The 20,696-nt window shown below is 35.6% G+C and overlaps 1 protein-coding gene across 1 annotated transcript in view; it reads left to right on the top strand.

Moving 5' to 3' along the window:
• Positions 1-20,696, top strand: part of YME1L1 (YME1 like 1 ATPase) — a 50,881-nt gene that overhangs the window by 13,435 nt on the left and 16,750 nt on the right. The window contains exons 3-9 of the mRNA XM_019465281.2: positions 2,302-2,464; positions 4,901-4,999; positions 8,993-9,102; positions 10,878-11,028; positions 11,432-11,515; positions 13,200-13,282; positions 19,985-20,075. Of these exons, the coding sequence (XP_019320826.1) occupies positions 2,302-2,464; positions 4,901-4,999; positions 8,993-9,102; positions 10,878-11,028; positions 11,432-11,515; positions 13,200-13,282; positions 19,985-20,075 (781 nt within the window). The remainder of the gene's footprint in view (positions 1-2,301; positions 2,465-4,900; positions 5,000-8,992; positions 9,103-10,877; positions 11,029-11,431; positions 11,516-13,199; positions 13,283-19,984; positions 20,076-20,696) is intronic.

The following is a 20,696-nucleotide window of genomic DNA, read 5'->3' as shown; positions in this document are numbered from 1 at the left end:
CTTCCTGTTTTTTAAAAGGTGACTTTTGAAAAGTAGCTTTTGAGTATTGTAGTCCTTTTGTTTTCATTGTAATAATATCCTTTATGTTGTATAGCTTTTAGTAGTTTAAAGAGCACTTTTTTTTTTAAGTTAATTTTTGAGAGAGCAGGCATGGACATGTGAGCAGGGAAGGGGCAGAGAGAGAGAGAATTGCAAGCAGGCTCCATGCTGTCAGTGCAAAGCCTGATGCAGGGCTCGATCTCACGAACTATGAGATCATGACGTGAGCTGAAATCAAGAGTTGGATGCTTAACAGATGGAGAACAGACAAATAAGAAAATGCTCAACGTCACTCATCATCAGGGAAATACAAATCAAAACCACAATGAGATACCACCTTACACCTGTCAGAATGGCTAACATTAACAACACAGGCAACAACAGATGTTGGCAAGGGTGTGGAGAAAAAGGATCTCTTTTGCCCTGCTGGTGGGAATGCAAACTGTTGCAGCCACTCTGGAAAACAGTATGGAGGTTCCTCAAAAAATTAAAAATAGAACTACTCTACGACCCAGAGATTGCACTACTAGGTATTTAACCAAGAGATACAGGTGTGCTGTTTCAAAGGGGCACACACACCCTAATGTTTATAGCTGTGCTGTTGACAATAGCCAAACTATGGAAAGAGCTCAAACGTTCATTAACGGATGAATGGATAAAGAAGATGAAGAAGATGTGGTATATGTATGTGTGTGTGTGTGCCAAGTATTACTTGGATCAAAAAGAATGAAATCTTGCCATTTGCAACGATGTGGATAGAACTGGAGGGTTATTATGCTAAGCAAAATTAGAGACAAATATATGACTTCACCCATATGAGGAATTTAAGATACTAAAGAGATGAACATAAGGGAAGGGAAGCAAAAAGAATATAAAAACAGGGAGGGGGACAAAACCTAAGAGACTCTTAAATATAGAGAGCAAACAGAGGGTTGCTGGCTGGCTTGTGGGAGGGGGGATGAGCTAAATGGGTAAGGGGCACTAAGGAATCTACTCCTGAAATCATTGTTGCCCTGTATGCTAACTAACTTGGATGTAAATTAAACAATTAAAAAAGAAAAGAGTTGGATGCTGAACTGGCTGAGCCACTCAGGGGCCCCAGTAGTTTAAAGAGCACGTTTAAATATTTTCCTTCATCATGCCTTTGACTATCTTCCTATGTATGTTAGGATATGTCAGATGACCAAGGCATGATCTTTTCTGTTCATCCATACCATCTTGTGAAGTAGGCATATTTCATCGTCATTTTACTAATGAGGAAATGGATTCTAAGAATATGAATGACTTGTCAGGGCGCCTGGGTGGCTCAGTTGGTTAAGCATCCAACCTTGGCTCAGGTCATGATCTCTCAGTTCGTGAGTTCAAGCCCCAACTTGGGCTCTGTGACAGCTCAGAGCCTGAAGCCTGCTTCAGATTCTGTGTCTTTCTCTTTGCCGCTCTCCCACTCGTGCGCTGTATGTCTCTCTCTCAAAAATAAACGTGAAAAAAAATTAAAAAGGAATATGAATGACTTGTCACACAGCTAGTAAGTGACAAACCCCTGGACATCAATCCAGAGCTATATAATCCATCGATCTAACTTTATTTTTTGTGCATGCAACTTCATGTATCTAACTTCACCTCAGTCATCAGAAGCTGATACTTGGGCTATTTATTTTTGCTTTCCTTGCTTGAACTTTCAGGTGTCTGAGGCTTGTAATTGTTACTTGTCTTTAATGTCTGCTTGACAGTTTCCATGGACAAGAAAATAACTCCTATCCAATCTGTAGTTCGTTTAGAACTGTTGTAATGTGACTTTATTTTCTTGCCTGGTTTTCATACATTTTTCACTTTGTTCATTGTCCCTCCTTATTAGAAGTTAGATATGGGTAACTATAGAACTTCTCAGTTCGAAGAAGGATCTCGGCAATGAGGCCAGAGGAGTGAGATGTCCTCTGGTAACGGCATACTCTTTTTTTTTTTTTTTTTTTTTTTAATCAAATGGACTTTTGTTTATTAGAGACTGGAGGAGGCTTTAAATGTCTATAACTTCACAATACTATTGGAAATGTGATATTTTTAACCTTTGTCAAACTTCCTGTGACTGACCTCCATAAAGCTAGAACTATAAAAATATTTGTACCGATTTAGTTTTTAAATATGAGAAAAGAGGAATCAATATATTTGTTACATTTAAAAAATTCATATTATTTCAACTGATAAGAACTCTTTGGTTAAATATCTTGATGATAATACAGTCTTGGTTGACTCAATCCTTTACAGCCTGTACTTAATTTAAGAGACCTTGGATTATCTGAATTAAAAATTGGACAGATTGATCAACTGGTAGACCATCTACTTCCTGGATTTTGTAAAGGCAAGAGCATTTCTTCCCATTGGCATACGTCTCATGTCTCTGCACAGTCCTTCTTTGAAAATAAATATGGTAAGTTAGTCTATTTTTTGTTCCAATTTAAGTAAGTGGTCGTAGTTAGTAATAATTTAACAGGTAGCATTTATTCATTTTTAAAGTTGTTTATTTATTTATTTTGAGAGAGTCAGAGTGTGAACAGGGGAGGGGCGGGGGAGAGAATACCAAGCAGACTCCACGCTGTTAGTGTAGAGTCCTATGCAGGGCTCCAACCCACGAAACCGTGAGATCATGACCTGAGCAGAAACCGAGAGTAGGACACTTAACTAAGCCACCCAAGCGCCCAACAGATAGCATTTGTTAATGTTTACTGTGTGTCAAGTTCTTTCCTGAATTCATTTGTTCTTTCTTTTATAACTTTTCATACTGGAATAATTTTAGATTTATAGAAAATCTGCAAAAGAGTACTGAGTTTCTATATATCCTTCAACTGCCTTCCCCTAATGTTAACTGCTTACTTAACCATGGTGCATTTGTCAAAACTGAGAAATGAACATTGGTACGGTACTTTTAACTATAGACTGTATTTAGACTTTACCAAATAAAGTTTAATTTTACTAAATTACTGGTTTTTCCATTAGGGTTCTTTATTTGTCCCAAGATGTAATATAGCATACAAAACAGATTTTAGAATAGTGGAGTATTGTTTTAATTTTAGGTGACAAACCTTTACTGGATTCCAGGTACTGTACTAATTTCTGAGAATACATTGAAGAAATAGTCCTGGTCCCTTTATTTTATAGAATGTCTATATTTTCTTATTTAAATCTTGTAACAATCTGTTATTATAATGAGTGGGTAGTTTGTTAAAAGGATTTCCACTTCATAAATTTCTTTTTGGTTGATACTTGAACAGTGAATGTTAGACCTTATCAAAATACTTGTTTAGGGTCACCTGGATGGCTCAGTTGGTTAAGCATCTGACACTTGACTTCAGCTCAGGTCATGATCTCAGTGTTCATGAGATTGAGCCCCATGTCGGGCTCTGTGCTGACAACGTGGAGCCTACTTGGTATTCATATTCTCCTTCTCTCTCTCTCTCTCTCTCTCTCTTTCTTTCTCTCTCCCTCTCCCTCCCTCCCCACCCGCCCCTCTCTGCCTGTCCCTGCTCTGTTCCCTCTTTCTATCAAAATAAATTTTAAAAACTTGAAAAAAATACTTGTTTGGTATTTTAAAAACTTGAAAAAAAATACTTGTTTTATATTGATGAAAGAACATGTTTTTAAAAATCAGTACAAATTATAACACAAAAGTGCAGGTTTAAATAGTTTTGTGATAAAGGATTGATTTGAAGCTGTACATTGTATACACTTAATTCATTTACTAATTTTTCGTTGTTTTGCCTTTATTTCATATAAGAGTTGTGAGAAAAAGGTGACGTTTCGGAGCCTGGGGGCTTGGACTAACAATCTATCCTACCTCCTTCCTGAGAGAAGTCTTGAAGCTTAGTGGTTAATGGTGAGGAGTAGACCAGGATCAAACTCAATCCTGAGACTGAGGAGCTGTGGCATTTCCCTTATTCCTCTAAACTGCTGTTTTCTCATGTGAAGCCTGGGGAAAAACTCCTTATCTCACTGTGTAGGATCAAATGAAATAATGAAAGTAGTTTACTTAGCCCAAACTACTTTATTCCTTGGCCCATAGTAAGTGTCCAGTAGAGTTAAATTTTTGTTACCATCATTGATGTATAGTAGTAGTATTATTACTATGGCTCTTTTGGCCTGTGTATTTACATTTCCTTTTAAAGTTGTGCCTCTTCCTGCCAGCTGTTTCTTGGCTTAGGCAGACAGAGGTATTAAGAAGGAGTTTGTTGATGTGACTATAGGATTCCTAGAAAAATCCCTGAACTCTTAATTGGGATATTGGGATAGATAAGAATCTGTTTCAATCGATGCTGTTTACTTTTTCCCTAGGCTCATGGATGTTAAGTAGGATGGGGCCCATTAGTCAACAGTAGGAGTTTCAAGGATAGCCAGTTTATGGCTTCCAGCTGTGGAAGGAACTGTCTTTGTACCCAGTGACCTGAAGCTTTGAGAGAGAAAGATTACCGTGCTTCTGGTTTACAGTGTTTACTCATCACATTATTCATCTGAGTGTTTGAAATTGTCTCTAGGAAATAGCAGTTCTTTTCTCTACGTGCTTTTGACTAACAGTAACTTTAGCTAAACATACGTACCTTTTCCCTTTTGGTTTGAATTTAATTTTATTGGCAGCCAGGGTCATCTACCAGATAAAAAAGATAATCTAAGGGACAAGTGATAGACAGGATAGTGATGAAGAACTGTAATTAGATTAGTAGTGCTCTTAGAAACTCATACAAGCAGAGCCATATGAACAAATAAAAGGCTAAACTCATATTTTTATATTTCTAATATTTGGTAAAATTACTATAGTTCATGACTTCTTTTAGCTTGGTAACTAGAAAATTTGCTTTTTTCAATTTTCCTCCAGGTTACTTAGATATGTTTAGTACTTTACGTTCCTCTTGCCTGTATAGACAACATTCAAGAACTCTTAAAAGTATTTGTTCAGATCTTCAGTACTGGCCAGGTATGAAGCACCTGTATTTATTTTGAAAAACATAGTAGATTATTCAATGGATTCTGATTTGTCTTTCTTAATCATATTAATGTTTGTAAGCATTCATTTGTAGCTCACAATAAACTGATAGAGTGTTTGGAATCAGTTAATTTGGGTATGTCCAGTATTTTTAATCTGGAAAATACATAATAGCTGAATTTTTAATGTGAGTGATAAGTGCCACAATAAATCAACCTCTAGGGAACTTATCTACAGCTTTAAAATAATTAATAAGCACATTTGTTTACTTCCATATTTTTAAAATTTCATTTTCAAAATTGTTTCAATCCATTACAATGACAAAAAAATTTAATGAGGAAAAAGTCAGGGCAGCAGCAGAGGGGTTTCGTCCGTGGACCAGAAATTTGAGGACTTTCCATAGGGTATAAAATAGATGACCTCACATTGATAGCAAAATCAAATATGCATGTATTTATATTGATTTAATACCAGACACTAGTGGTTAAGTGTCAGGTGACAGTGATAATTATAAATAAGAACAACATATGTTACCTACCTTCATGGAACTTAGAATAGAGTGACACGAAATAGGTGTGTGCTGTTATTTCTAGTAGAACTTAGGAAAAACCTCAATTTCCAAGTCAGTAATTGTGGGCTCTGGGATGATTCATAAACAGTTGAATCGAAAGATTCCCCAAAATGGGCCAGTTCCAGAAAGGGCTTGCAACTTTTAGGCTATAATTGGCAAAAGACACTTTTGTAATAAAGGGTGTGTGTGTGTGTGTGTGTGTGTGTGTGTGTGTGTGTGTGTATGTGTGTGTAGAGAAGTCTGTCTCTGAAGATTGTGTTTGAGCATTGATGCCAAGGAGAGAAATAATGGACTTGAGTCATGCACTAAGGGTATCCTGCTCATTCATTAAAAGTCCATGTTTCATAGTATAAAGGCATTTACCACCTTGGTAGTTTTAAGAAAACCTCTATTTACAATCAGTACCAATCACTGTATTCCCTTTACAATTACAAATGGATCAGCAAGAATCTCCACATGTTTGAGGAAAACTTACAGCATGAAAGAGATACCAAGTAGGGCACAGAGACCAGTAATCCTCTGAAGAAATGGTTAATGCAAAAGACAGAAGAATACTTAAGAAGGATGATACATTTTTTAAATATTCATGGAAGACTTCTAAAAACTGAGCATGTATTAAAGTATGAAAAAATATCTTAATAAATTTTCAAAAAGTTAGTAACTCACAGGTCAGGTTCTCTGATCATATGATAAAATGGAAATCATATAACAGGATACCTTAAAAGTTCCTAAAACAAAATTTCCTAACTATGGAAATTTAAAAATACTTTTCTAAATGTCTTGTGGCTAAAGGGAAAGAAAAACAAATTATAGACAATTAGTAATGAACCACAAGGAAAATCAACATACCAAAATCTTTGAGTTGAAGACCTATTGATGCTGAGTGCATCGTATAATTTATTAGGAAATAAGAAAGATGGAAACTAAATTGATGAAGCAATCATTCTGAGAATTTCTTTAAATGAATGTGAGAAATTGAAAAGTATAAAACATGAAATGAATACAACATCCAGGGGGTTTTAATTAAATGAAGAACAAATTTAATTTGAGGGGAAAAAAAGAATGGTCTGATTAAAAACAATGAGAAAATAATGTTAGAAGTGAAAAGTGGTAACAGCCACAGATAATGAAGATTTTAAACTTTTAAGAGTGTGTATAAATAAAAATATGTTGAAAAAATATACAAGTTATAAATTAGTAGTATTGACCCAAGAAAAAAGATAAGACAATAACTATAAAATTTGAAAGAGTATTTTTCAAATATAATCCCACTGCCCCAGAGGAGGTAGCCTCAGATGGTTTTATGGTTGTGTTCTGTTTTCCAGGATCAGCAGTTTCCTATTCTTTATAACTTTCTTAATAAAGAAAAAGGTAGAATAGGCTTCCCTGTTTATTCCACAAGATCGCAGATACTAAAATGTTAGCACAAAAAAGAATCCAATAGATCGATTTCACTTAATAATATAAATACAGAAATCCTAAATAAAATCTGAAAAAGCAAGTACAGAAATTGCTGTCAATATGATTGAGGAATACAAAAGTGATTCAGTATTAGGAAGTATGTTAATTTATCATGTTAATTGATTAGAGAAGAAAAACTATTATTTTAGTGTATGAAAAAGACATGTAATATATTTTAATTGTTACACTTCTAGAATGTTGTAGAAAGCTAGAATAGAAAGTAAGCTTAAGGAAAGGGCAAAATTTTGATTGTTTCTGCTTACCAGGTAAGATGCTTGCTTACTAGGAAACTTAAAATCACCTGAAAAGCTACTCTGGTATCATATGAGATAAATGTCTCAAAATCAAGATCTTATATTCTAGCAGTAGGTTTTATTTATAGTTTTCTTCAAACCCAGTAAATCTTTTATCCTGACAAGAAATATTCAACATGATGTACACATACATATGTATATATGTATGCCTGTGAAACTTTACTGAAGGAATCAAAGAGCTGAGTAAAATAAAATGAAAGAATGCCACAATCCTCTTTGAAAGGATTTTGTACTGTGACAGTTTTAATGTATGACCAAATTTATTAATTAAGTGCAACCCCAATCAAAACCCTAAACACTTGCTATGAAAACCGAGAAGTTGATTTTAAACTTGGGCTTAGTAAAATGGGGTGCCTGGCTGGCTCAATCAGTAGAACATCCAACTTTTGATCTTGGGGTCATGAGTTCAAGAGATCACTTATAAATAAATAAAATAAACAAACGTGGGCCTAAACAAAAGGGGAATCAGATCCCCCCCTGCTTTTTTTTTAAATAAGTTCCAAATAGGCAAAGGTCTGAACAAAAGAATTAAAAATTAAGTCAGTAGATTCCTTTTAAAATCATAGTTCGGGGATGAGGCTCTCTAATCAAAACACAGTAACACAGTGCAGAAAACAAAAAATTAAAAGATAAGGCTACATTAACTTTATAAAGTGTTACATCAAAAGACAAAGACATTAAAATAAATATTTCAAATATACATGACCTCAAGTTACATGCATTCTTTTACAAATGAAAATGGGAAAGGTCATGAGTGATCAATTTGCTAAAGAAATAAAATATTTAATGAAAGAAAAAAATTGTTTCTAAGTTTTCCCCCATAATCTTAAATGCAGATTTAAACAAGACCCTACTTTTTGCTTATCACACTTGTACAAATTAAAAACATTTATGTTAACCTGGGTTGCACAGGATGTGGAGAAAAGGATACTCCTATTCATTGGTGGGTATATAAATCCATAACAGCCTTCTAGAGAGCAATTTCTTAGTGTTAAATAATTCACACCTCACAGCTTCACATTAAGAATTTAGCCTACATTTGCTGAAAGATGATATGTACAAGAATTATAACTGCACCATTTTTAGCAATAAGAAAACAGGAAACAACTGTCCATAGTAGAAAAGTAGTAGAATATTCAAATTGCTATACACTGAAAATTAGAAGAATGTTAACAGCCATTAGATTGAATGCATTGTCTGACCTGTTCTGAAAAATGTCCATGATATAGTGTTAAGTGAAAGAAGACAAAAAATTATACACTATTTTTATAGAAAGAGCATGTGTTAAAATACATACAAGTGTAGTCATGAAATTGTTGAGTGGTTACTTCTGGGAAGTGGGATTGGGGTTTGAGGAATTAGACACTGACTTGTATTTGATACTCATCAGTGGGTTTGTTTTTTTTTTAACATTTTAAAACTCTCAAGAAATTGTAAACTTAATTTACAAATTAAACCCATTTTGATGACCTTAATTACTAGTATAGTGAAGCGTCAGGCAAAGAACTATGTTAAAAAATGAGATAGTAAACTAGGATATACAGGCTTGGTGTTAGTTTCAAATCTTAGGCATTTTCCTTATAAAATTTTACAATGAGATACTATTTAAAAATGTAAATGTAATACTATTCTGTTCAGTTTTCATACAGTCTCGGGGTTTTAAAACTTTGAAATCAAGAACACGGCGTCTACAGTCCACCTCTGAAAGATTGGCAGAAACACAGCATATAGCGCCATCATTTGTAAAGGTAATTAGAACTCTTTTTTGTTGTTTGAAAAAGCAATACATTTCAAATTATTAAAATGAGAACCTTCATTATCTGGTTTCTTTTATTGGCCAACTGATTTTCTAAAGGATTAATAACCTGTGTTAAGTCATTATACCTACATCTTTTCTGAGTGCCAGTCATGTCTCTCCATTGGCCTGTTAGACATCTCCCTTTGTCCTTTTTCCTACCAACCTACACCTGTTTGTGTGTTCTCTGTGTTCATGAATAGCATCCACCCAAGCTAGAAACCTGATGATCAACTTTGATTTATTCATCTCTCTCCTCTCACGCCCATTAATCACTAAAGTTCTATTGATCCAGCCTCTTAAATACTTCTTAGGTCTGTTTCTTTTCATCCCCAATTCCACTGCATAGATAGACTTTAACAATTTTTGCCCAAGTGACTCAAATATACACGTATTTAATCTCCTTGTCTTTAGTTTTGCTACCTTCAGTTTAGACTCCAGACTGCCACCCTCCCACCAATCTGTCTAAAATGTATTAATATAATAATTGTATTCCTCTGCTTTATTGTCAGATTCATGCCATAGTACACAGGGCATTTCATCTTTTGGCCCCTGCCTACTATTTTTCTGTTCTCATCTTTCATTATGGCATCCCCTCTGAACCTCTGTCCTGCTCCTCTCTTGCATTTTTAAGTCCTGTTACACAAGGTTGCGTGTAGTTCTTGAGCACTGAAGGCTGTTATTTAATGACTCTGTCAACTTGTTTATGCTTTGTGTTGCCTGTGGTTTAGAAATCCTGTTTTCGGGGTGTTGGGTGGCTTAGTTGGTTAAGCGCCCAACTTTGGCTTGGGTCATGATCTCTTGGTTCGTGACCTTGAGCCCTGCACCGGGCTCATTGCCCTCAGGGCAGAGCCCACTTCAGATCCTCTGTTCCTCTTTCTCTCTACTCCCCGCCCCCAGTTTCTCAAAAGTAAAAATAAAATGTTAAAAAAAATTTAGAAATCCCGTTCTCTGGAATGCCTTTCCTGACTTCCTGAGGTAGCATTTATTTTACCAGACCTAGAACTTCTAACATAATAACAAAATGACTTCAAAAAATTGATTATTTGTGTATCTCTCCCCACTAGTCTGAGAACATTCAGATCATTCATTATTTATCTTTACATTTTCAGAGCTTCTATAAGGCCAAGTATATAAAAGATGCTCAGTAAACATTTAATAAATTGATGAGGTTTTTCCTCTACTAGAGATAAAGGAGTGTGAACATCAAACCATTAGAACCCTAAGTCCACCTGTGACCTATTTGTTGTTTTCACTATAGTGTCCTTTTTTGTTTGTTTGTTTGTTTGTTTGTTTGTTTGTTTTTGGGAGTGAAGAGAGTGTGAGCAGGGGCAGAGAGAAAAGGAGACACAGAATCCGAAGCAGGCTCCAGGCTCCAAGCTGTCAGCACAGAGCCTGACGCTGGGTTTGAGCCCACAAACTGTGAGATCATGACCTGAGCTGAAGTTGACGTTTAACTGACTGAGCCACCCAGGTGCCCCTCAGTATAGTGTTCTTACAGAGAGTTTCTTGACCTGAATTGATTGATGCAAGTGTAAGGTCCAAAGTTACTTTTCTAGCCATTGATGAAGTAATTTATTGTTGAGTATTACTGTAATTCTTCACACAGACGGTAAAAATTAGAATTTCTAGACTCTTTGAATGAATATTTTTGTGAGTTGTGATTATATTTTTGGAGTGTGTTATCTGTATAGTCAATCAATACTGATGTGTTGTTTGTGTATTTAGGGGTTCCTTTTGCGGGACAGAGGATCAGATGTTGAGAGTTTGGACAAACTCATGAAGACCAAAAATATACCCGAAGCTCACCAAGATGCGTTTAAAACTGGTTTCGCAGAGGGTTTTCTGAAAGCGCAAGCACTAACACAAAAAACCAATGGTAAGTTGATTTGACCCCATTCATATTTGGGTAGATACCTAAAAGGAAGTCATAGTCCTGTATTTAAGTGATTACAAATCTTTTTTCTAACAATTACCACTTTTTCACTGCTTATATTCTGTTATATTTGTAATGTAAGCTGTGTCAAAATGGAAATATCTGTGGACTCTTTGCCTTGTTTTGAGAACCTATGTCAAGGACAGAAGCCTGAGCGGCTTCTTGAGGTTTTGCTGACAGGGTGCTGAAAGGAAATCATGGCAGTTATACAAAACCATGCCACGTTCCAAAACCTCATGTGATGAAATATGATTTCCATCAGTAACCTAATATTTGCCTTTTGTCAAGCTGTCCTTTCTCATTGATGTCATTTAAGGCTTTTTTTTTTTTTTTTTTCTCCTTCCAGATTCTCTAAGACGAACTCGTCTGATTCTCTTCGTTCTGTTGCTGTTTGGCATTTATGGACTCTTAAAAAACCCATTTTTATCTGGTAATGGCTCTGACTTTTTTTTAATCTTTTAAATACTTGAATTTTTTTTTTTTTTTTTTTTTTTGTAGTTAATATGCCTAAGACTTAGGAGTGAGAAAACATGTATAGTTCTAGTGTCTAGGCCCCTCGTTCCTACGAGTCAGCACTTCACAGATTGGGTCAATTTGAGATTGTTTCTTTTGTGTTGAAGTAGAAAAGTTTTAATCTGTTATGATTATATGCCATTTGCATTGTCAGAGGGCCTACCATATTTACATTGCTTTGTGGATTACAGGAAAAGTTCCTAACAGGAACTTTCCCTACAGGAAAAGTGTCTAACACTGTACAAATTTCAACTTTGACTTGTTTTGGGAAAAGAATATTTTGTTAAAATTTTAAGGTTTATGTTATATCAAAAATGTTAGATTAACTTCTATTAGTGGTTAGTTTTCCACATTTTTAGAAAATTATACCTGTCCAATTATAAAATTTAAAAAACATGTATTAGAATTTTATAATCACAATACAAATGAAATAGTTCTTTATTTCAAAGACACAATAAATTTATGAAAAATTACATATTATTAAACATCAGTTTAAATGAGTCCCATATTTTCTGGGGTTGCCAAGTCTAAAATGAAATGTCAGTTGTAAGTGGTTCTGCTTGCTTTTTCAACTATTCAGTTTTTACCCTGTGTTCTCTGTGTTCTTTATGTTTGATTACCTTGAGAGAAAAAACTGATGTACAGTTAAGAATATTAGTTGACCTGGATCAGGAATTCATCCCAGGACTTGCATGTAACCCCAGATATTTTAAGTTTTTTGTGGCATCAAACCTGAGATGAGATTTTAACATCCAGGAATATTCTTTTTATATCTAGAGTCACCTTCTCTTATCTCATTTTCAAAACAGAACCATTACAGGGACACTAGGTGATAACGGAAGAGTAGGAAAAGGTCTGATTATTCCTTTATGTTTCTTAATTTCTTTTTTTTCCCTTAATTTCTTATGTTAAGTAAAACATATATTAAAATATGAAGTGCATTGCCGTTGAGTAATTAATTTCTTATAAGGTTCAAGGGGGTTCAACTACAAATTTATTTGCCTTATTTATTAAGTCCATCTATATAGATTCTTTTTTTAAAAAACTGTATTTACTTAGCATGCATGCATGGGTGTGCGGATGTGGGGGAGAGGCAGAGAGAGTGAAAGAGAATCCCAAGCAGGTCCTGTGCTGTCAGCACAGAGCCAGACCCAGTGCTCGAACCAGTGTACCTTGAGATTATGACCTAAGTTGAAACCAGGAGTTGGATGCTGAAGTGACTGGGCCACCCAGACGCCCCATAGATTTTTTTATTTCAATGTTTATGTTTTAATTTTAGAGAGAGAGAGAGAGTGTGTGTGTGAGTGAGTGGGGGAGGGGCAGAGAGAGAGGGAGAGAGAATCCGAAGCAGGCTTATATTATAGGAGAAGAGGGAAGTACTATTTCATTTTAATTAGAAGGTACAAAGATAGTTTAATGAGGGTCATTGATTCCTTGAACACGGCCTAGAAATCCAGTAGACCTAGTTTCTGTACTTCACTGTGAATTAATGAATGTGAATTTAGATGTAATTTTTCTGGGCTTTCTTAAATCTGAAAAACAAGGTGGTTGGAATTTTATAAATCTATCAGAGATATAAGCATTTCTTTTCTTCTCTTTAGTCCGCTTCCGGACAACAACAGGGCTTGATTCTGCAGTAGATCCTGTCCAGATGAAAAATGTCACCTTTGAACACGTTAAAGGAGTAAGTTAAGTTTACTTTGCTTTCTTCGAATATTATCTAATTATGTAGGGCCAATATTTGAGTTTAAAGGTGTAAAATAGAAAATACATATATATTGGTCTCTACCTCCAGTTCCAAGCACTAAAACTGTTGCAATTTCCTATGTGACAAGAGTACTAGGTGCATTTTGGGTTCTGCAGTTTGGTCTTTGACCCCGATTTCTGACACAGGGCTTCTCAATCCCTAGGAATTTCTTGGGTGATAGCACTGTTTTTTTGTACTGAGGCAACTCTGAGTGGGCTCCTGGGTGGGGACTGGCTATTAGAAAAGACCAAGCCATGATTAGAACTTAGATATTGGGATAAAAGAAATAAAACAGATCTTTCCCTTTATGGATTTTAATTCTAACAGAAATTGGACAATGATATGGCATATAAGGAAATTATAATAGAGTATGTTCAAAAGTGAAGTGTTACGGGAAAATATAGAGCAGGGTAAAGGAGATCGGGAGTTCTGAGAGAAAAGTCACAATTTTAAATGGTGATATTCAGTGTATGATTGAGAAGTTGACACTTGAGTGAACATTTAAGGAAGATAAAGTAAACCATGGATTTTTTTTTTTTTTTAAAGATATTAAGTAATCTTTACACCCAACGTGGGGCTTGAACTAAGAACCCTGAGATCAGGATTCTCATCCTCAGGGGCTCCTGAGTGGCTCAGTTGGTTGAGCATCTGACTCTTGAGTTTGGCTCATGTCATGATGTCACAGGCTCATGGGATTGAGTCCTGTGTCAGGCTCCGTACTGAGCGTGGAGCCTGCTTACGATTCTCTCCCTCTGCCCCTCTTGTGTTCTCTGTTTCCAAAATAAAATAAAAATAAAAATACAACATAAATTCATTAAGCCCCTCTAGTGATATTTGGAATATTCTTTATTAACAACAACAACAAAAAAGAGTCGCATGCTCTACCAACTGAGCCACCCAGGTGCCCCTAAACCATGCGTATATTTGAGCAAAGAACGTTTCTAGCCAGAGGAACATACAGAGCAAGGACCCTGAAGAGCTAATGTGCCTGGCTTGGTTGTTGACCAATGAAAAAGCCACTTGTAATATGTAATAGAATGAGAGCTCTTCCCCTTTCCATACTCTGTTCCCCATTTAAGCATAAATATTTTTCACCTACTCAAATATTAGGGAATAAAGTATCAGAAGTCACTATGCTGCCTTTATACCAAGTAGTCCTTCCCTTCCCTTTGCAATTTAAACATCTGTGAATTCTGCTGGAATTGTGGAAAGGGAATAATTGAGGAGGAGGCTGGGGCAGTGAGTATTTGAAAACTTGACTCCTTAGCGCAGAGGGCCCTTCTCATTTTGTTTAAGGTGTGCAGAGAGCTGAGAGCCTGCATGACATTGAACCTGTGTTGAGGTTATGGTCAGCAAGGCATTTAGTATATGAATAACTTTGAATATTTAAAAATTTTATTTTAATGAAGAACCAAATCTCTTTTTATACGTATATCAAATCTCTTTTTATACATACTTCATTACTTAATATACCACACTTCTTTTGAATAACTTTGAATATTTAAAAATTTTATTTTAATAAAGAACCAAATCTCTTTTTATACATATTTCATTACTTAATATACCACACTTCTTTTGGAATGAGTCCATTTCTGATTACAAAGCTAAAGAAGATATGCTGATAATATTAGAAATGGAACATCACAAGGGGCTCCTGAGAGGCTCAGTCCGTTGAGCATCCAACTGTGATGTCAGCTGAGGTCATGATCTCACGGGTTCATGGGCTCAAGCCCCACACTGGGCTCTGTGCTGACAGTGTGAAGCCTTCTTGAGACTCTCTTTCTCTCTCTCTCTGTCTCTCTCTGCCTCTCCCCCTGCTCTTATGCTCACACTTTCTCCCAAAATAAATAACATTAAAAAAAAAAAATGGGGACATCACAGAGTTTTCAGATTGTCAGAGAGTTTTCCGTGGTAATATTAACAAATACTATAATTATTGCTACAATGTTATATTGCTGTCATTGCTATCAAATCTAGATTTATATGTAGATATATATAAATGTTTAAAGGTATCTATAAATGTTATATATATATATTATATATTATTGCTATTGTTATATATTACATATATGTTATATGTTATTGCTATAATGTTATATTGCTGTTATTGCTATCAAATCTAAATTTATATGTAGATACATATAACTGTTTATAGATATCTATAAATGTTATATATATATATATACATATATATATATACACACACACATATATATATATATATATATATATATATATATATATATATATTATAATTTATACCATTTACCATAATAGGTATACCATTAGGTGGTACCTGTGGTCAGTTTTACAAAGTCTTTTTGTTTTGTTTTTTACATTGATTTACGTATTTATTTCTAGAGAGAGAAAGAGAGGGTGAGTGTGCGAGCTGGGGAGGAGCAGAGAAAGAGAGAATCCCTAGCAGGCTCCACACTGCCAGCACATTGCCCAAGATGAGGGTCTCAAACCCACGAACCGTGAGATCATGACCTGAGCCGAAACAAGAGTTGGACGCTTAACTGACTGAGCCACCTAGGTGCCCCAGTTTTACCAAGTCTTAAAGAGCTAGTATAGGAATATCATTTCCTTGCTTAGATTTGTTTGTGTAGGAATAATATTATGTATAGCTGCCATAAAAATACTAATAACAGCTTTTATAACTCCATTCATTGTCTTGATCCCCCTAAACTCTATTTTCCTATATAGATTTTATATACCTCAGTTGAGAATTCTCTTGCCACAGAGTCTGGGGAGAGAAATTTTAATTTGAGTAGTAGGTGACATCTAATCTGTTTTCTTTTTTCCTACAATTCAAAGTTATCCATTACCTTGACCAAATGTATTTTGGTCTTGTTTTAGTATATGAATAACTTTGAATATTTAAAAATTTTATTTTAATAAAGAACCAAATCTCTTTTTAAACATAAATTGTATTGAAGCTTAGTATTCACACAGACCTACACAAATCATAAATCTATACCTTAATAAATTCCCATACAGTGAACTCATAATTATCAGCACCCAGCTCAAGAAATCGAATATTAGCAGAAAGTTCCTAGTGTTCCTTTCTTACCACTCTAAGGATAATCATTGTTCTGTTTAATAACATATATTAGTTTCCCCTGCTTTTGAATTTCATATGGACATGTATAATACGTGTAGTGTATATGGCTTTTTTCACCCACCATGGTGTTTATGAGATCCATCCATGTTTTTAAATGGAGTTGTAGTTCATTTCATCCCCATTGCATAGTATCCTGTGAATATCACAGTACTGTTTATTTATTCAACATTAGGTGGACATTGAGTTGTGCCTAGTTTTCACCTAAATAGTGCCATTGTGAATATTCTCTGCATGTTTCTTGGTGAGCATATATAACACATGTCTCCTGGGCTTAGGAGTGGACAGAGCTTTGCTTTTAACCGTTAACTTTGTAAACAGTATATTTTCATAATTTAATTGAAATAACTTTTAAAGACCATTTTTAGCCTAAAAAAAAAAAAAAACAAAAAACCTCTTTGCTCTTTATTTCTTCCTAGAAACAGTCCTAGGAAAGTATGTAGAAATCTAAGATAATCACGACTTTAATTCTAGATTTTCATAATGCCCTTTGGCCCAGAGATATTTCATGTTTTAGTACACTTTTTTTCAGGTAGTTTCTTTTCTTTTCTTTATTTATTTTTTTATTGTTCCTTTGCTGGTTTTTTTTTTTTTAATATATGAAATTTTTTGTCAAATTGGTTTCCATACAACACCCAGTGCTCATCCCAAAAGGTGCCCTCCTCAATGCCCATCACCCATCCTCCCCTCCCTCCCACCACCCATCAACCCTCAGTTTGTTCTCAGTTCATAAGAGTCTCTTATGCTTTGGCTCCCTCCCACTCTAACCTCTCTCTCTTTTTTTTTTTTCTTTCCTTCCCCCATGGGTTTCTGTCAAGTTTCTCAGGATCCACATAAGAGTGAAAACATATGGTATCTGTCTGTCTCTGTATGGCTTATTTCACTTAGCATCACACTTTCTAGTTCCATCCACGTTGCTACAAAGGGCCATATTTCATTCTTTCTCATTGCCACGTAGTACTCCATTGGGTATATAAACCACAATTTCTCCATTCATCGGTTGATGGACATTTAGGCTTTTTCCACAATTTGGCTATTGTTGAGAATGCTGCTATAAACATTGGGGTACAAATGCCCCTATGCATCAGTACTCCTGTATCCCTTGGGTAAATTCCTAGCAGTGCTACTACTGGCTCATAGGGTAGGTCTATTTTTAATTTTTTTGAGGAACCTCCACACTGTTTTCCAGAGTGGCTGCACCAATTTGCATTCCCACCAACAGTGCAAGAGGGTTCCTGTTTCTCCACATCCTCGCCAGCATCTATAGTCTCCTGATTTGTTCATTTTGGCCACTCTGACTGGCGTGAGGTGATATCTGAGTGTGGTTTTGATTTGTATTTCCCCGAAGAGGAGCGATGTTGAGCATCTTTTCATGTGTCTGTTGGCCAGGTAGTTTCTTTTAAACCCTAATGTACTTGAGTTTTTTCTTCTCATTGAGAGCTCTTATTTAAAGTTGTCTAACGTAGGGCTGCAAATTGGCTGCGAATATATTATTTGGACAGTGTAATTTAAAATAAATATGGGGGGGTGGCACCTGGGTGGCTCAGTCAGTTAAGTGTCTGACTTTGGCTCAGATCATGATCTCATGATTCGTGAGTTCCGGCCCCGTGTTGAGCTCCGTGCTCATGGCTCAGAGCCTGGAGCCTGCTTCAGATTCTGTGTCTCCCTCTCTCACTGCCCTTCCCCTGCTTGCACTCTGTGTCTGTCTCTCTCAAAAATAAACAAACATTAAAAAATAAAATAAAATAAAATATAAATATAGGGGTGCCTGGGTGGCTCATTTGGTTAAGCATCCAACTTTTGATTTTGGGTCAGGTCATGACCTCACAGTTCGTGAGATCGAGCCCTCCCCCAGGTTCTTGTGCTGACAGTGTGGAGTCTGCTTGGGATTCTCTCTCTCCCTCTTGCTCTGCCCTTCTCCCACTTGCACTTTCTTTCTCAAAATAAATAAACATTAAAAAATTTATAAAAATTAAAAAAATAAAATACCTAAAAGAGTACATACACAATTGCATTTTTTTAAATTGTTTTTTGTGGGTTTTTTTCGTATGTTTTTGTTTTTTTAAGAGAGAGAGGTTGCACAGGCGGTGTGGAGTACAGGGGAGAGGGAGAGAGAGAGAGAGAGAGAGAGAGAGAGAGAGAGAATGAGAGAGAATCTCAAGCAGGCTCCAAGCTCCGGGTGGAGCCCTGATATAGGGGCTCGACTTCATAACCCTGAGATCCTGACCTGAGCCACAATCAATGACTTGTACGCTTAACTGGTTGAGCCACCCTGGTGCCCCACAAATACATTTTTTTCATTTAAATGGATATTTAATATCTTTAATGATGTGTTTTTTATTTTTCCTTGAAAAATTAAAGTCTGGAGCATGAGTTCTGTACTCCTTTGTAGAACCAAGTTGTGATTATTTGCCCTCTGTAAGGGTCTGTTGCTTTCCAGACCCTTTTTCAGTATACTGCTTTTTCACTATATTGCCACCACTGTTGTTTTCATTTGGTCTTCTGCGCTCATCTTTAATATTATTCTGGCTCATAGGTATTTGCATTTGTTACTCATAGTTGTATGCTACCTGATTTCTCATAGGCAGCTTCCTTATATCAGTTTTTTTAAAGTTGAGCTAATGTTCTACTTGACATACTTGTTGACCAGATTGGGCTTTATGCCTGCTAGGGATCTCAATTCTTACATAATTTTTTATATTTTGAGGATGAAATACTCTAAATTTTTTTGGCCACAACCATTTACAAAACAATATCTGTATACTATAGCTTAATTTTAGTCACTGTCCTTTGGCATTTGTTGGGAACTAAATCATTTATAATCTAGTAGTAACTCCTTATAATGAAAATAATCTCATAATGAATCCTAAGTCATTGTTATAACTTAAACACAGGCTTCCTTGTCGTTGATGTACATTAAGTTACATAGTTTGCCCTGGAAGCTTGTAATCAGTTCCAAAGTTCTGGATTTGAAACTTGCTAGGGGAACCTTTCTATTTACAACAAATGCCACTGACACATTTAACTAGAATTTTGAATTTAAGTGCTTGTTAACTGGAGGGAGCACTATTTCTTGAAAAGGTAGGAAGTTGAGAATGCTTTTGTTGGGATATGTAAAGAAATGCATAATGGGGGGTGCCTGGGTGGCTCCGTTGGGTAAGCATCTGACTCTTGACTTTGGCTCAGGGCATGATCTCTCTGTTCTTGGCATTGAGCCCTCCGTTGGGCTCTGTGCTGACAGTGCTGAGCCTGCTTGGGATTCTCTCTCTCCTCTCTGCCCTTCCCCGCTCACACATACGCTGTCTCTCAAACTTACAAACAAAGGAGACTGCACAATTGGCAAAAAGAGTCAGGTGAAAACCCCTTTGTGTTTGCATTTATAAGGTGGCCTTCTTGTGTGCTTCTTTCCCTGAAACAAAGAGAAAGCCAAGTTAACTTCCAGTTACATTTACTACTTTCAAAGAGGCAGCCTTGATAATCCATTATTTAGAATTGTTTGGTAAATTGTGTCACTTTAGGTGGAAGAAGCTAAACAAGAATTACAGGAGGTTGTTGAATTCTTGAAAAATCCACAAAAATTTACTGTGCTTGGAGGTAAACTTCCAAAAGGTAAGATATCTTCCCTTTACCATGACTTGACATCAAAAATACTGTCATCCATTGCTAATTTAATTTTTATCAGATTTAAATGCCTAAAGTTTAATTCTTAATTGCTGTTTTAGAAATAAGTCTTCATTCTAAACATAACATTGTATAACCTTTTTTGGGAGGAAGGGGATTTTGAGTTTTGTTATAATTTCAAACTTTAAGTTGTAAGAACAGTACAGAGAACTCCCTGTACTCTTAACCAGACTCAACAGTTTTTTAGCACTTTGTCCCATTTGCTCATTCACTTTCTTCACATAAATGTATTTTTTTAATTATTTGAGAGTAAGTTATAGATATCATGCTCCTTTAACCCCAAATACCTATTACATATTTCTTTAAAATAAGGATATTCTATTATATAACTCTAATATAGTTCTTAAAATCAGGAAATTTAACTTGGTTCCAAAACTATTATGAAATTCACAGTTATATTCAAATTTCAGCATTTCTCTTACTAATATCCTTCGTAGTAAGGTCCTCCCATCACCCTCACCGACCCAAGTTAGGACCTGATCCAGGTTTACACATAACATTTCGATTTTTCTTTAACCTGAAAAAATTCTTCAGCCTTTTATTGTAGGA

This window comes from Panthera pardus, unplaced genomic scaffold (genome assembly GCF_024362965.1).
Source record: "Panthera pardus isolate Hobbes unplaced genomic scaffold, ASM2436296v1 HiC_scaffold_6, whole genome shotgun sequence".
In the NCBI taxonomy this organism is placed as follows: Eukaryota; Metazoa; Chordata; class Mammalia; order Carnivora; family Felidae; genus Panthera; species Panthera pardus.
Note: the sequence above shows the minus strand (reverse complement) of the source record. Positions and strands in the feature narration are given on the sequence as shown.